Source organism: Anomalospiza imberbis, chromosome 11, assembly GCF_031753505.1.
Source record: "Anomalospiza imberbis isolate Cuckoo-Finch-1a 21T00152 chromosome 11, ASM3175350v1, whole genome shotgun sequence".
Taxonomy (NCBI): domain Eukaryota; kingdom Metazoa; phylum Chordata; class Aves; order Passeriformes; family Viduidae; genus Anomalospiza; species Anomalospiza imberbis.
In genome coordinates this window covers 12,660,875-12,678,525 of record NC_089691.1, presented here as the reverse complement: position 1 = coordinate 12,678,525, position 17,651 = coordinate 12,660,875, and the positions used below count along the sequence as shown (strand labels likewise).

Genomic DNA, 17,651 nt, shown 5'->3' with positions numbered 1-17,651 from the left:
GGACAGTCTGCTTCTCCAGGATTCAGCATTCCACATAACAGCACAGATATAATTCTGGCTTCTGTGAGGTTTTAAATTACAGAGCTGAAACCAGATTTAAGCAAACTGACATGGTCTTGCACTTACACTCTTTAGCCTTGACACACAAGACCCGTACAAATCAAATTTTTATTTTAAAGACATGATGCCACAAGGTCAAAAAAATGTGAATGTGAACAATAGTGGTGTCTTCAGTTACTTCCTCTGAAGTTTTAGACTGGTTGGGATGGGAGACTAAGTGCTTGAACTGCACTGCTTAACACTGCATCCTATTTATACCATCTTGCCTCAACTGAACATACAATTAAGTATAACAAAATGTGTCAAAAAGATAAATCAGTCACCTGTAAACTGTTGGCAAGAATCACTCAATTATATATTTGTCTTCTATTTCAAGCATTTGTACAAGACACTGGAACTAGAAACATTAGCTTTAATTTGTGCAATTTAAGAATTTCCTTCAGGAGGTGTTAGTTCAGTCATCTGACTAGACAAGAATCTCCCAGCCTTGCCTGGCAGCCATCAGTTGTAGCTCACCTTACAAGAAGGTTCCGAGCAACAACGTCAAAAAAGCACCGCAGTGCTAATTGCAAGCAAAGTCAGGATTCACAGTCCAAGATTTCCCTGCTGCATTACTGCTCCCATGTGCAACACAACTCATGCTGAGGAAGCCTCTCGAAGGCACCACTCCCAGCTGCAGCACCTACAGTGGCACTGCTGCAAACACTTGCACTGCTGCAAAGCAGTTGGATGCATTAGAGCTTCCACAGGACCGAGCGTGCACAACATGGAAACATGTAAAACAGCAGATTTAACCTCAGCAGCCCTTCTGAGTGATGTCCTGCCCAGATGATTTGGTAATATCCATTGTAGTGAACACCTGTAAGAGACCACAAGAAGAGCTTATTTACCATTGCCTGCAGCATCATCCACATGGCTACTGATGTCTTGGTAAAACTGTCTTCAAGAGCAGGTTTTAAATCAGGCTGTGCCTTCCCCCTTTTCTTACCTCTGCACAAGTAGGATGGATACCAATTGTTTCATCAAGTAATTCTTTGGTGAGACCACATTTGATTGCAGCAGCAAAACCTTGGGTAACTTCTCCAGCATTGGGTCCAAGAACGTGTAGTCCTATCACACGATTCTTTAGAACAGATGAGAGGAAAAACAGGAGTCACTACTAGGCAAAGTTAGACAAAAGCTCTAGTGTGTAACTCCCACTACACTAAAAATGTTATGCAAGCAGGTCAATAGCAGAGTCTTTAAGAGAAAAATTAACTACTTCAAATGAAGTAGCTCTGCAGTTCTTTCCATTTCAAGAATACCCTCAGCATATCCATTCCAGCTTGCTACTTACATTGTCCTGTTTATTGCAGATAATTTTTGCATAACAGGTATTGTTATCTCTGCCTGGCACTGTCCATTCAAGTGGCCAGAACAAAGTGTGATAAACCTGGGAGGAAACAAGAAAAAGAGCATTAAAATTTCACTGATTCAGTCAGGCACAATTCTACTTTTTAGTAACTTTATAAATAGGTGGTTTGACATTTAACCCACTATATTCTTGTCTATAACAAACGAGACAAGAGTAACTTTTTTCCACTCAGCCCACAGAGTCCATCCTCTAAAACTCAGCAGAGGAAGACTTGACTCAAACAATGTAGCTCTGATTTAAATACTTGATAAAAAACAGCAACAGCTACAATATACATTTGTTGCAAATCAAACTTTCACAAAGAGAAGTACAAAATTAATATCCAGTTACTGTAAGTTTAAACCTACTAAGCTAAACAGGTAACAGCAGAAGCTCAATAATGTCAAATGATTTTGAAAGATGTAAGGAATTAAACACAAGGCATGCAAGCAGCTTCAACATAACTCCTCAGATGTGCAGAAGCCAGAAATTACCATAAATGGGGGAAGTTATCCCCAATACTCCAATAGACATATGTTAAGGTCAGCAAAAAATAAATTCACAATTCAAGTACAATGAACCAGCAGAAAATAGCTCATCCCAGGAGTTTGGCACACTTCAGCAATAAAAGCTTTTAATTCATGACAGCAAAAAACACTCGTACAGCTCTGCAATCCAAGTCTGGCCTCCTGAAGTCAAACACTTCTCTCAGCCACGTGCAAATAGTTATGCACAATTCTAATGGCATTAAGTCCAGTCCTGGGTTTCTGTGAGTCCAGTACCTTGCTGGCCAGATGAAAACACAGCCTCTACAGTTCTATGTGTCTAAATTTCTAATCTTGTTAACACTATGCTGTGAGACTAAAGTAGCAAGGCGCAAGAAAAACACCCTCAAGCTACAAGTTACTTGACTCTTGGGTGTTCTTACCTCCAAGTTTTGCTCTCCATATTCACTGATGGCTTTTTCTTCAGGATACCCACAGCTGCCATACTCCAAAGGGGTAAATACTGTTGTTGGTACATTGATATAGTCACACTAAAAATAAAAAATCATATTTAGACTATGCAAGTTCTATACACTACATAACAGAAAGTTATACAAGAACTTTTCTTCTTTTTTACAAAATACTTGCAGAGCCAACAGATAAGTGGATAAATTAACTCATGTTACTGCAGCTTTGAGGGAAAAGCATCTTACTGGGATGCTTTAACTTCAACTTATTGAGAAATAAGTTGAAGTTGTCTGCTTATAGATTTACCTTTTTGGAACTACCCCCATACAGCCTTTGGGCCAGCAGTCTCCCTGCCTGAATGGCAACTGGAGTAAGCTCAAGCTTTCCATCCAAGATATCCCCAATCGCATAAACATAAGGCACATTGGTTTGTTCTTCATCATTTACAGGGACTTTCCCATTCCTTTAAAACAAACAGAAGACCACAGAATTCAGCATCACAACTTTCCTCAGATCTCTGCAAAAAAACAGGGGAGAAACTATTCTAACTACTGAGCTCATTTCATTAAATATCTTTATGCCTTTTTTTACTTCAATTGCAAACTCTTCAGAGCATCAATCACCTCCAACTCTGACAGACTGCTGAAGTCTGTATTCAGTGGGCCAGTTCTGACATGAACAACAGCGCCTGGCTGATGGCAGTCAAGCTACTCAGACATCTTTGGACTCACAATCTTTCACCTGATTACTATATAGCTCTGTGCTTTCAGCACAACGACCAACTAGTATGTATTCACTCAGAACAGCTGTTTTACAAAGTACATACTGAAGAAATTAAGTTAATGGACAATCGTACTCAAATTTAGAACAAAAAAAGATTTAAAAGGTTCACGTAATTGCCATATATAAGAGTGGGAATTAAAAGACCAACAGCATCATGAGGTATTTTTACAGAGGTAAAAAAAAATCCTTGCATTCAGTGGTTTGAGGGAGTTCAATACTCACTTCTCATTGATTTTGACACCGATTGTCTGTAAACCAATATTCCTGGTACATGCATCACGACCAATGGCTATCAAAACCTAAAAAAACCCAAAATTAAATGCAGTAACTTTATGCAAGAGAAGTATAACATACTTGATTTCCCTTGGTCTTTCAGTGAAGAAACTGAAGCCTATGAAAAAAATTACTTCCAAATTGTTTTGTCCAACATTTGAGAGAGCCACCAACAACTCTCTGCCATGTACAACTAATTTTAGAGATGCAACAAACAGAAAAGCCAAAACAAAAACAGAAGCAGTGACACTGTTTATATGAATTAAACTCTAGGCTGACAGGGTTCAACTAAAGACAAATACTGATTTTCCCCTTTTTTTTTTCTGCCAGTAAATTACACGAACAACTTTTTAAGGAGCAGTTCTCTTCAAGTTGTTCAAGAGAAGGTATTTCAATAATTTTCATGTGCATCTATAGCCATTTATTTCAAATCCAGAAATTCTTACAGTGTTATATTCTTCTTGAAGGATTTCCGGCCCCTCAGTAGACTTTGCTGTCACTTTCAGTCTTCCTGGCATTCCTTGCTCCAGCTGCTCAACCTGTGCAAATTTTTGTAAGCTTAGAATGACCTGAAGCAACAGAGCTCACTTCCATTATCATTCAAGCCTTGACCTGCTAATCTATCATTCAGCAGTAAAAAAAAGCTCAGTCTCATAAAACATTTATTTCTGCACAGAGCCAAAGCCTTCTCAGACAACACCTGCATTTTACATGTGCTGCTTAAAGTAATGATGTATTAAGAGAAGAAAGCACTTGCCTGAACAGGTACAAACTTCCTGATGAACTTCACGCCGTGTGTTTCCATGTAAGCACCAACTTTTTCTGCCATTTCTTGGTCAAAACCCCGCAGAAGAATGGAACGCACCATCACGGTGACATCCAGACCCAGGCCAGCCAGAAACCCTGCACACTCCAGAGCCACGTAGGAAGCACCCACAACCAGAGTCTTGCCAGGGCAGTAAGGCAGGGAGAAGAGGTCATCACTGAAAAGAGAAGAAGTCTAAGTAATTTACAAGGTCCTTCCAACACAAGCTTGTTCGTCTTGGCAAACACTAGAGCAGACAAGTTCAGTCTTTTGTGCCTTTTCATCTCACCTTGTAATGCAGAATTCTTTATCTCCAGGGATACCCAGGTATCTTGGCCTTTCTCCTGTAGCCAGCACAAAAGTCTCTGCTGTGTGATAGGTTACTTGTCCTTTTCTGTTAGTTGCCTGGTGATGAAGACATAGTTAAGACAGACATTTTCATATGCTTTAAGATAAAAATTATGTAACCCATTCCTTAATTATTGTAGATATGTTTAAAAGTCAAGAATAAGCAATTTGAAACAAGAACTAACACATTCAGAGATGCCACACAGGTCACTGAAGAACAACAGGTTTAAACAACTGACTATCAGGCTGTTCTTCCATTAGAGCACTTAAAATCACTTATTCTTTGAATCCTGCCCATTTTAACTACTAAGTTAGATTGGATTATTCATAACAACTTGGCTTACGAGTTATAAAAAGCCACAACAAATTAAGACAACCCCTTTATCCCCACAATAAAAGGCCAACCAACATAATGCAAGGGACAGCATAACATGAATTAGTTCTTCAGCTAATGTAAAAACAAAAAAGTAATTAAAAAAAAAAGTAACTAGTTACATGATTTCAGTTCAGAGGGCCCAAGACCCAACCTTGCATGAATTCTAACTAATTTGAACTCTAGAGACCCTTGGTCTTTGGAAATTTCATCTTGCCAATGCATCTCTCCCAGAATCTGACCTTTATTCTTGCTCTTTGTTAGCTTTCCATCACAGATGAAGGGAAACATTTTTCCCATCGAGTCAACAGGCAATTCAGGTTGGAAAGGATCTCAGGAGGTCATCTAGTCCAGCCTCCTGCTGGGAAGTCTCTGTTTTACTTCATTTATTGATTAAGGACACTTAAGTGGGCCGGACACTTGAATAGGTGGTACACAAGGTATATGCTCTTGGTTTAAAACACAAGTAGTTCAGTCTTGATATCGCAAACAGACAATTACACCCACTGAGTGCAACAGTTGTCTTCAACATGCACTTCCAGGTTAACCTTGCTTCAGTACGCTCACTTATAGCAAGATTGGCAGAACAAGCTTTGTCTTGCAAAACTGACACTTTAATTTGTACGCTGATAAGTACAAGGTTCTAGCAGAGCTCTTATGAAAGTGTTTAATCTAAATTTAATTTCAATAGCTTTTATGCTTTAGTATGGGGATTTTCCAAGTTGCGAAATCACACGGCTAGAGCTTCCTTTCTTTTCCCCCCTACTCACTCAGGCTGCTGAAATCAGTCATGAAGGTAGAAATGGAGACCACCTTCCTCTATTCTTACAAGACACAGGTTTACACATATCCACATCACTCTTAAAGAACCAGGTTTGCAAACACCATGACAGGTACTAAAGTACAACAATTATCTTAATCGGTAACTTCACAAATGAGTTATTAACTTCAGTTGACCTAACTTGGCAACGGTAAGATGAAGTTTTTTTGGTGTTGAATTTTATAAGGCACTTTTAGAACATGAGTTTTCCCTCCCAACAAAGTATTTTAAATGCAAAGTATACCTTAATTTTGTGTGGTTCCACGAATTCTCCATAAGAATTGAGGTATGTCACAGACTTCTCTCTCAAAGACACCCGATAGCCCCAGTTTAAAGAACCAATGTAGTTCTGAATTGCTTCTACCATGGTCTCCCAATTGTGTTTAACTGAAACAAGACACTAAATTCATATTTAAGTACATAAAAGTGCAATATGCCCCTTAAGAAAAAATTAACTTATTCATAATACATCATGTTATGAAAACATCATTATCAGTAATGAGGATACATATTAAGGTCTTGTTCTACTATGTTGATATTTATGTGACCTGAACTAAGCCCATTCTAGAAGTTCTATCATTTATTTCAATTAATACAGGGAACAAAACACAATTAACTTTCAATCCCAAAGGTTTCTATGACTCAAGAAGGAGGACACCTTCTGATTCACCTAAAAAAAATACTGAACTCTGGCTCTAATTTATTAAGTCCAAATACAAGAACAGTCTTGAGTTCAGCATCTCATCTGTACAGTCTTGGTCTTCCCTCTGTGTTCTTACCAACCTTGTTCTTCATACTGCCATCCATACTTCCTTGAATCTTGGAGTGCCTGACCCAGAAGTGCTGCTTGATGCATCAGCTTCTTAGGAATGCAACCTACATTTACACACGTGCCACCAAGTCCTGAGATGGAAAGAATCACATCATTGCTTCCACGAATGGGATTTATGCTTTCCCTATCACATACTTTGTATAATCACTCAGGGAGGTTTGCTACAGTCACACCAGTAACATGAAATTTCTCTTGCAAAGGACATTTTAAAATACAATGAACACACTAAGCTTGTATTCAGTTTAAGACCCAAGACAGGTACAGCATGTCAAACATAGAGCCCAGTTACTTACTCCTCAAGGCTTCAGATTTCAGTCAGGTTGTCAAGTAAGCAAGGCAAAAAGCCCAGAGTTTCTACAATTTAGTATCATCTATTATGTGGTATTTTAAATATGCTTGTGTTTGAAATACTATCTACAAGAGCACATTCATTCCTTGACTCGATAGAGGTTTCACACTCATTCTCAGCTGCCAGTATCACTAATGAGGTCAGCCAGCAGCTGTCCTTAATTAGGAAAAGGTGAGACACACACAGCCAAGGAGTCACTCTTCTAAAGGGAGCCTGTCAGCTGTCTATGATATAGAACTGGATGAACTAAAAGGCAAAATATCCCCACAAACACTAGAATGTGAACATGCATGCACACACTACGCACACATGGTCTGAAAGTGATCAAAGCTAGAAAGACTTTTGACAGAGAACAGAGTTAGCAATGCTCAAAACAGAAATAACCATCCAGAAAAGCAGCATACATGCCAGGCAAATAACTCATCTGTGTACCAGAATGACAAGAATTTAGCCTCAATTCCTAAGAGCACAAATCCATAATATATAACTTCTCAGTATGTATCACTGGTATTCAAACATCATCAAATACAAGATTTAAAAAGCTTACCCCATGAGGTTCCAAGAGGTGTTGGAACAACATAATCTAATACCATTACTTTCTTTCCCAAGGCAGCAGCTTCCTATAAAAGATGGAGAAGACCAGTCAGCATTACTGAACCAAGCAAGCCTGTCCACTCATTTATAGTCATGATACATTTAGCAGTAACAGAAGGCATATTTACTACCTTCACAAGTTAGTCATTATCATACATGGATCTTCTATCTCCTTCCCTAGACAAAAATTGAAATCCCTCCAGAACTGACTTTTTTCCAAACTTTGAATGGCTCCTTGCACGTGCAATGCCGCATCCAGATCATTCTATGTTGTCATCCAGATTATCATCCCATAATCTGCAAAAGGTATGAGACGAGCTCAGCAGCCTAGGATTCTCTTCTACCTCACCTAAAGAAATACTTATGCTGTTAGCTCTCCTTTTCTTTCAGAAGGACAGAACTGACTTGGCATGCTCATGCATGGAAAAGAAGGTGACACACTGGAGCACCACCATGATGTTCAAGGGGCTGGAGCACACCCCTTATGAGAAGGCCAAGGGTGTGGCCACACAAGGGAATTTGACACATTCAACCTGGAGAACAACTGAATTTGGAGGGGACACGAGCAACTTTCCAGTACCTATGAGAAGTACACTAAGATGACTGTGCCAGGCTCTTCACAGTGGCCAAGTAGCAAAGGGACAAAAGACAATGGCTTTAAGTTGAAACAAGAGACTCAGACTGGGTATAAGGAACTTTCACACCATGAGGACAATCAAACAGGTTTCCCAGAAAGGCTGTGCCATCTCCACCCCTGGCTTATTTCAAATGAATGAGTTCCTGCACAATCCTGTGTGACTTCACAGTTGACCTTGCTTGGAGCAAGGTGCTTACATTAGATATTCTTCTCATGTCCATTCCAACCTGAATAAGCCTATTCCTATATCCAAGGAATTACCAGGTACATATTGTTTGATTTTTTTAAGCATTTCAATCTTGAGCGCTCTAGGTGCCTCAAATCTGTTTGGAACTCCTGCACATCAACTGCAATCCTGGCTCAAACAAGGTTTAGCTGCTGTCTTTTATTTTGTGAATACTACTCTGAACAATTTGGCAATTAGCACCAAGTTTACAACTGATGTCCCAGAAGGTACTGTAAGGAAAGATCTGAACATTCTGAAAATACAAAATTGGTCAAGTGAAGAACTCAGCTTCTCCTGCCTGCTTTGTATTTTCTAATGAAGACTGCATGCTTGGCTGTATAGTTCAGCAATTGTCAAGGTTGTCAAGAAGAGCCTCACCCTGCCCAAGACAAACTGACAGCTTAGGACCTGGCTGAGAGATGGGAGTGTGTGTCCAAATCCCTTGGGTAGCAGAGAAAACTGAATCTGGACCTTGGGTCCTGAAGCGCTCTGAACAACAGCTAATTGTGTAAATGCTACACAATCTCAGTTTCCCTTTCTGAGAAAGTAGCTAAAAAGGGAACTAAAGAGTGAAGCATCTCCTCGTAGGGAACTGCTGGAAGCGCTTAATTTTAGATGACTGGGGATACTGAATCCTAAACTGTCAAAAGGCTTCAAGAGCAGCCCTCAAGTTTTCTAGATTACTATTTGGAAGGACCTGTGTATTACACATGCAGAAGAGATAGTTAAAAAACATTTGGTTCCACCCTCAGCCAGAAAACTAAAACCTATTATTAGGATCAAGAGCTGAACAGACATTGGCTAGAAACTGGTCCCTTTATCCCCTGAGTAAGCACATTGCTAGACCACTATTGGTTCATTAATTAAGAAGTTGAACAGTAATACTCATCAAAATATAGACTGTTTTATACCAACATGATTAATAGAGAGATTAACTTTTGAATTAGTCTCACATACCACCTGTTCTTTAATGTCATTTTCACATCCTACCTTAGAACATGCAAGTCCACCTGAGCCACCACCAATAATAATGAGATCATATTCATAGGGTTCTGGAATTTGGTTGTCGCCAAGGAGTTTCTGCAGTGATCCATCCTTATAAGCCTGGGAGAGAAAAAGAAAAAAATAATCAAATTAGCACACATGTTTCTGAGCAAACAACTGATAACATTGCCTCCTCTGACCGACGTCACCCAGTCAACTGTGTCACACAAAATTTAACTACGATCAAACAGCGAATTCACTCAGTCTTGTCTACCTCCAGCTGATTTTTACAGCCAAGTTACCTGATACGTTGCATCACAGCCACCAATGTGAGTTCCATTCACAAATACATTAGGCACTGTCCTCTGGTTGGTCAGCTCTGCCAATACTTGCTGAATACTGGCTCCATCATCTAAGAATAAAAGAAATGTGTACATTATAAAGAGATTTCAGGAAGAGAGATTTTAGAACAACCTGAAGTATTAGAGGTTTGGACTGTGATACACTGTAGGCCTGCCAAGACAACAATTTTATTATAAACATTCCATTTGCAGGTTTCCTGGACATAAGCAAGGACTTCTCAAAGGAGAAGGCTTAAATACAGAAATCAAATTGGTATTTCAAGCCACAATTCTACAGAATGGAGTAATGCTGAAATAGTAAGAGTTTAGTTCTTCTATTTCAAGGATTTTTATCTCTTACAGTGTCACATTTGTAACTACACAAGTGTTGACTACACAAAAATTCTTTTCCAGCTATCACAGAAGATCACACAGACACCTTTTCTTTCATGATAACTGTCTTATTTTGGAGTATGTTCTGTGCACAGGCACATAATTTTGCCCAGCAGCTTTGTATTATGAGATGATGGGTAAGGGAAGTATGAACATGCTTTTCTACTTACCCTAAAGCTACCTTCCTCCTTTTTCTACCCACCACACTGTCAGAAACTTTCTAGTTTTAAAATTATCATTGCTTGACCTGACCTGCCATCTGAATCATCAGCACCTACACACAGGCTCAATTTGGATCACTCAGCAGTAAATATGGGAATGGGAATTTACAGTAATTACTCTGGCTAAAATCTTTTTATTCCAAGATTGTATCTACTTAGTATCACTAATCGGAGCAACTGCAAGGGAAATATATTATTAATTAGAAGTAATTGCAGGAAAAAAAAAGCTGTGCATTGTACTTCACATATCTTGGGCTATAATTAATTCACAGTATGACAACTTGAATAAGAATCAAAAGTAACTAAGAAGATATTAATAAATAGCTACATTTCTCCTAAACATTTTTAAGTTTTTATTTTTGTCTAAGCAAAGGCATTAGAACTTTAAAAAAAGGACAGGAAATTTAAGTTTTGTACAGAAAAAAATAAGACACTCAACAGCTTACCAAAAGTGCATTTAAGAGCTCAGTAAGAATCATATAAGAAACTATTTGTTCCTAAAACTACATTAAAAGCTACGTGCATTATGTCCATAAACACATAAGGCACTGCACATGTCCCAAAACTAAAGCAGCTAGGACTTTATGGAGAAAAACAACTTGAAACTACCAGCAGCCAAGTTGTTGGAATTTACCCTTCCTTCCAGTGACTCAGCACCTTTCTCAAAGAAGGTCACCGATATACTGAGTCAAACATTAACAATTCATCTGAAGCCACAAGAGAACCAGGAGCAGGAAAAAAAATGACAGACTTTTCCCCGAAAAGTCATAGCTCCTTGGAGAGAAATCCGATCTCACATTCTCTATCACCTGATGGTTTTTAGAGTCAAAGCCTTCAGTTATATTAAAAACACATCCTGTATAAAATCCACATTGAAGTCTAATTGCCTTTCTCTCTGCATATATTAAAATGTATTTTACTTGTTTCACATGTCCCTCAATAAGTTCAAGACAGCTTAAGGAATCACTCATTTTTAGTTACATTAAGCAGCAGCATGCGATACATTTTTTTTTTCTCCTACTCACCAATTACATCCAGTTCCAGAGCATAGTACTCCACACGTAAGGAGCTGAAGAGTTCCTTCACCTGCAACAGGAACAGACACCATGGCAGTGCAAAGGTTTCTCAGCTCGGGGTAAAACCTCCCTGCTGGACACACACAGGAGACCTCTAAGGCTCAGTTAGTGTGCTCTGAGGCACAGGCTCCACACAGCTTTGGCACTTCTATGTTTTGCATGTTCCTCACTTAAAGCCAGAGCATTTAACCTTCCAATAAAAGTCCCATTACCTTAAGAAAAATCCTCTACATACAATTTGCTTAGCTGCTGACTTCTCCACTCATGGCATACCAAAAGCCATGGAAGTGACTGGCATGTAAAAACAAAGAAGAGAGATAAAGCAGCAGCAAGATTCCTTGGTAATGCTAAGGAAAAAAAAAAGGGGGAAAAAAGGGGGAGTAGAGGATAATAAGCAAAAGAAAATGCTATCAAGGAAATAAAAAAAGAAAAGCTGCAGAAGGAAGGATCACATTCCAAATACTAAGCACTCAGCTGGATGTTTTTTTAACCTCGGTTCTGGATGGACAAAGTGTACCATTACCTGCTCCAAATCAGGCAGCCTTTTAGAAATAAGATTCCTACAGTAACATTTTTTGTGAAGATGGCATGTGAAAACAGCTCTAGCAAGACTCACTGAATGCCTGTGGGATGGACCCACTTGCCAGCTTGGAGCCTGAACATTTTTCAACCAGCTTTCTGATGAACCCCAAATTCATTGGCAGAGCTTCACTAAGAGTATGTTGAGTCCCACCTTGTAAGTTTAAAGATGTCTAACACATGAGGAATAAAATGTTTTTAATATTGCTGTGATTCACACTGTTACTATGCTGAATACTGAGTATTCTAGTGTTTTCTGATAAAGTTACAGCTTTTTGCAGACAAAAAAAGAAGATTTTGTATCCTGTACCAACTACAAATTAAGTTTGTTAGCACATCATAAATCAACAGTAACATATTTAAAAAAGCTTTGTCTCTGTAACTGATTATATTGAGTCTACAGTTCTACAGTTTTAGAATAGTGGAAGTTCTAAGGGACCTTTTCAGGCCATTTGCATGAACTCCCTGCTCAAAGCAGAGCCAAATGTGAAGGCTAATGACACTGCACAAGCACTGTCCTCTGATTTGGAGCATCAACAAGAGCAGAGACACCAGAATTTCCCTGGGCTGGCTCAACGTTTGACCATCCTCACAGTAAAGAATAGAATTTCCATTTTATCCCACTGGAGTGTCTGCCATTGCAACTCATGTTTGTTGGTTCTTCTCCTTTCACTCTGCCTCTTGAATAACAGTCTGATTGTCGACCCATTTGTCAGCTGAAGGCAGCAACTAAAACCCCTGGGCAGCCTTATCAAGGTTCAACAAACTGAGCTCCCCCTTCACACATTCAGTGTGTGATATTCCAGTCCTCTAACCATCTAGAGGATCCTTGAAATTTTTTGTCCTAAGCTCACCATTACCTTCAGGCTCGCTTCCTGAAATGATTACAGCTACAAGCAGAATGAAAGGGAAACAGCCGTGCAACCAGTCCAGACCTCCTGCTCTGCATCTGCTGTTACAAATCCCAAAGCAAATGCCATGCAAGATCCAAAAAGCAAATCTTAAAGTGATTGCTACTAGGAAGTATTAAGAATGCAGAGGCAAACCTGAAAATTAGCTGCTTGGCTGCTGGTTTAGTTTGCAGCAAAGCAGCAGAGTAATAGGCAAGAGTTCATTAGTTTTTGTTTTCTTTTTTAAAAAACTCTGCCAAAACATTGCAACAGCAGTGGGCAGGAGGGAGGACAGGACAGAACATTACTAAACCAAGAAAGATTACACTCAAGAAAGGACAGATTTAAGGCATTTAGACCACCCTTATTCTCTACTGAAGGTACTCAGTAGAGAGGAAAAAAAAAGAAAAATGCCAGCATCCTAATTAGAGGTAACTATTGCACTTTACACTTATGAACAAATCATACTTGTGTTGTGCTAATGAAACTGAAGGAAGGATCATAGCAAGCACATGAGCAGTTACAAAATCTTCAATGCAGGCAAGAGGTAATAGATGACTTTGGTTTGGAGAAGGAAATGATTAGGAGGACTAGAAAGATAACACACTAATCATGAGTAATATCAAGATAAGCTGAACAGGAAATGATTTCTCAGAAATACACACTGGAGCATTCAGCAATAACTGCATTTACCAGAAAACAACTTTGAAACGGAAAGGAAGTAAATCTCCCTAGGGAACACAACCAGAAAACTTGCTGCTATCTGGCATTGTAAAAGGCAAAATTAAAATGAGATCAAAGGAGTTATTAGACCAATTAATGAAAAAGAAAATCCTCTGAAAACTTTGAACTCAATAAAACTAATACTGACTCAGGTCAAGAAATTCCTGTGTTACACACACGCCTCACTGCAAACTTAGCAGTACACTGGGAGATTTTCTTACATATAGCCCAAAGACAAAACTATAATCTCTCCAAATATCTGCGATGGGACACAAGGCTGCAGTGACTGATACAACCATTTACTTCCCTTTTCACCAATGCAATGGCCCCAATTACCTACTAAACCCTTTTAGTTTTCACAAAAAGCGATGGACTAGAAACACTTCCAAATATTATTAAACAATAGATAATTCCTCTGAAACCAAGAAATTAGTCTAACTTTAGGAAATGCTTCCCAGAGATGCTTTCTGTCACTAGGGAAGCTAAGCAGGTTTGAGATAAGCTTCATATCATAAAATAATAATGTCCTAGGTCTGCTTTTTCAAGTATCAGTTAACACTCCGTAACAGCTACAACTGAATTGGCCAGAACCCCCTGAGGACAGAGAATGTAATCTGTAATAGCATAAAATATAACTAAAATAACCAGTAACTTTATGCAATCACAACTGTTGCTCTTAAAATATCAACATATCACAGTGTTCAGCCTTGTCATTTTTTCATGCTAAAAATCTATGTTTTCTTTACGCATTTCTATCTTATTATCTTTTTTTGGATGCTAAGAAATTGAAGAAACAGCCAAGTTGAATTATGACAAGGAAGTAATTCTACCACCACCCCCTCTCCACCACTGCCCTGTTAAAGCAGTTGAACAACAAATGGCATTTGCAGAAGAACAACAGCACAATTGCCAAGTCATGCTATTAGCTAACCTGAATACAACCACCTACCTGATTCACTTAGGGAATTTATTTGCACTTGTGTTTCTGAAGAAAAGTGCAATTTCAATTTTCTTCTAGCATGGCTACCTCCACTTGAAATAGAGAATTCTTTCCACCCCCAAATAAAGTACTTCCAGAGCATGAGCACTAAACATCTTCTTCAATTAATCCTACCAAAAGCACACTGCTAACAACCATCCACAGTAAAAGACAATACAATGCACACTATTCATATCTGTCTAAGAACTCAGAACTATGTGATTATAGTCTAAGTACTCAAGCTGTAACTACACTTCCAAATTATGTTCACCTCATTAATTCTATAGACTTGATCAGCTAACAAGAATGCTGCATTAGCCATTGTTTTCCCATTCCTTTCACTAATTTCTAAGTCTTTGGTAAGAGGGATTGTTAATACCCTTAGTGTTACAGATATACCTCTGCTTTATCACTTGATGTCTCATGTGAGGCTTCCTTCTTCCATAAACTTTCTTCTTCTAATTCTCTGTCTGCAATCTATACCCCTTCTCTGCATTTTCTTTGTTATATTACCTTTCTGTTCTGTTCCAAGCAGGAAAATAAGCCAAGGAAATCTGCCTACCAGGCCAGTCACCTCTTCTTCCCCCAGCCTTATTTATGACCCGTTTCTTCACAAAAATTCATGCAGTGTTTTCCAACTCCCCCTCCTAGACAGGGCCATAACAGTGAGTCCTCCTACTCCCTGTGTTCATTCTTCCCCTTTGCAAGACAATAAGGATAATATCCCTCATACCTGATTGCTTCCCTGAAGCAAGCAATCTGCCTAATGGAGAAACTATGAACAAATGCAGGAAAGAACAATCTGGAGTTTAATTACTGGACTACATCAAGTCTTTTCTCCCCTTCTTGTCTCAGTCTAGATCCTCTGCAACACCACAAACACATGAAGGAAAAGGGCACAAGGTTTAAAAAGTTACAGTGCCATCGTGTGATCTCCAACCCACTGAACTGAGTGCCATGAGCATCAGCATTTACAATCACTGAAAGCACACAGGGCAATACTGACAGGCATGACTAAGTATTTCTCAATGGGCAACTCTGAAGTCCTCAAGAAATGATTTCTCCTCAGCAGAAGATAACACTTTTGGCAACTGGACTAGACAGGAGGAGCAAGACTCAAGCTCTTCATTTACCAAAACTTTGAGTAAGTTGTTAAGAAGGATTTGAGCTATGTACTATGCTTTACTATCTGCCAAAAGGTTCTAAGACAGAAGGCACTGGCTTGGTTGATCCTCCCAAACACAGAAGCTTCCTTTCTCAAAACCTCAATAAAGTTGCAAGTGAGATATGATATATTCAGTTAAGTTTTGTGCAAGGGGGTCATAATATCTCTTCCCCCGCAGAGTTCCCAGAACTAAACCTAACCCAGAAGTGGAAGTGAGGCTTCTGAGTATTTTCCTGGTTATCAGTTCTACTGAGGAAGACCAGGACTTGATCCAACAGCTCCAATTACGTTCTTCCACCATGGCCATCTCAAATATGGTAGTGTGAGGTTTAAGTAAAATTTCATAACATACTTTTCGTAAGTATCCAAGAAACCCAAGGCCTACAAACTCTCAAGTCCTGTGTGGACTATGACCAGTGTGTGGTATCATAAAATTCTAATGAAGGCCCTGAGTTTTTTAATGAGTTTGGCTTACGAGTTATACCCAGCCTGCGACACTGATGTACAATTAGGGCTAAAAACATGTTTTTCTCTAAACATCACAATTAACCAAGAGTGCTTTTCTCTTCTTTTAAACACAAGCTGCGACCAGGGTTTGGAACTTACGCGCTTGCTACAGAGTCAACCTTCCTTAAATTTAGAAAGGGCAGAAAAGTTAGCTCATCCATCCCGTGGAGAGCAGCTTTGTCCAAGCTGAACACCAATGTGGTACCCAAAGTTCCAGCGCGAAAGGAACGCAGCAGCCTGAGCTTCGAGCAGCTGTAGAGCTGAGGAACACGCACACTGTGCAGAACTCGCCACACAACCACACAACCATCTCCCAGCGTGGCAAAGCGAAAGAACTACCACGAACGCCAGGGATTTTCGCCTGGTTTCAAGCCCGGCAAGTGGTTTTCCAGGGCTAGCACGTGGTGCTGGAGCGGGATGGACACAGCGCCACTTCGGCACGCTCCAAACCCCGCAGGTGCCGCCGCGGCAGCAGCCGCCGCATCCCCACAGCGCCTTCCCTCAGCCCCGCTCCCCTGCGCCCTGCCCGGGCCGAGCGGGGCACGGTCAGCCCGTGCATCCCTCGAGGGGAGGGCCCGCGGGGGACCGCGCCGAGCGGGCTCTCACCGCCGCCGCCGCCGCCGCCTCACCTTGTTGCAGTAGGGGCAGTAGCTCTTGCTGAAGATCATGACGCGGTGGGAGGCGATGAGGGTCCGCACGCGGAGCTTCAGCCCGTCCCAGTCCGGGAGCCGGGTCTGTCCCGGCGGCGGCGGCATGGCGGCACCGACTCCTACCCCGCGGCGGCCGCGCTGACCCTCAGCCGCGCCCGCCCCTTCCGCAGCGGGCAGCGTGACGAGCCGGGCCGACCTATTCGGAGGGAGCAGGGGGGGGGCAACATGCCAGGGAGGGTTCTCCGCCCTGCATTTCAGCCACAAGCACTATGAATCGTTGTAAAATAATAAAAAAACCTTTTATAGTAAAGGCGAAAGTGCCAGTATCTGCCTAGAGACTACGTAGAGAAAGACAAACTTGAGTTTTTAAAGCGTCCTCTCCCCTCTGCGAGGGGGCGTGAAGTGAGCCAACAGGAGGGCGGCGAGAGCGCGCATGAGCGGCGGGCGGGCGGTGCCGGGCGGTGCCCGGGGCGGTGCCGGGTGGCGCCGCCTCAGTGCCCGCCCGGCCGGGGCTGGCGGGGCGGACAGTGCTGGGCCCGGCGGGGGGAGCCGGGGCCGTCGTGGGGGTTGTTCTTTGCCCCTCACGGATCGCCCGGTTCCCAGTCTGCGGCGATTGCCCCGGCCTGGAGCGATCGGCCCAAGTCCCGGGGCGGCCGCGTTTGACCTGCCTCGGTGCCCTCTAAGTTAGCGCGAAGTA

General features: G+C 41.0%; 1 protein-coding gene across 1 annotated transcript; it reads right to left on the bottom strand.

Moving 5' to 3' along the window:
- Positions 1-424: 424 nt before the first annotated feature.
- TXNRD3 (thioredoxin reductase 3) lies at positions 425-17,116 on the bottom strand. Its single transcript, XM_068201955.1, has 16 exons — positions 16,934-17,116; positions 11,411-11,471; positions 9,733-9,842; positions 9,437-9,550; positions 7,537-7,609; positions 6,592-6,711; positions 6,053-6,195; positions 4,557-4,672; positions 4,220-4,445; positions 3,909-4,001; positions 3,412-3,488; positions 2,713-2,869; positions 2,382-2,489; positions 1,397-1,492; positions 1,049-1,183; positions 425-919 (listed from the first exon to the last, which is right to left on the bottom strand). The coding sequence occupies exons 1-16, from the start codon at positions 17,057-17,059 to the stop codon at positions 857-859; spliced, it is 1,818 nt and encodes a 605-aa protein (XP_068058056.1). The 5' UTR covers positions 17,060-17,116; the 3' UTR covers positions 425-856.
- Positions 17,117-17,651: the final 535 nt, after the last annotated feature.

Excerpts from the sequence above, each read along its gene's own strand:
- TXNRD3 (XM_068201955.1), bottom strand. The coding sequence starts at position 17,059 with ATGCCGCCGCCGCCGGGACAGACCCGGCTCCCGGACTGGGACGGGCTG. Across the intron at positions 2,870-3,411 it reads GGTGTCAAAATCAATGAGAA|GAATGGGAAAGTCCCTGTAA; the intron begins GTGAGTATTGAA and ends TTTGTTTTAAAG. Across the intron at positions 2,490-2,712 it reads ATGGGGGTAGTTCCAAAAAG|TGTGACTATATCAATGTACC; the intron begins GTAAATCTATAA and ends TTTTATTTTTAG.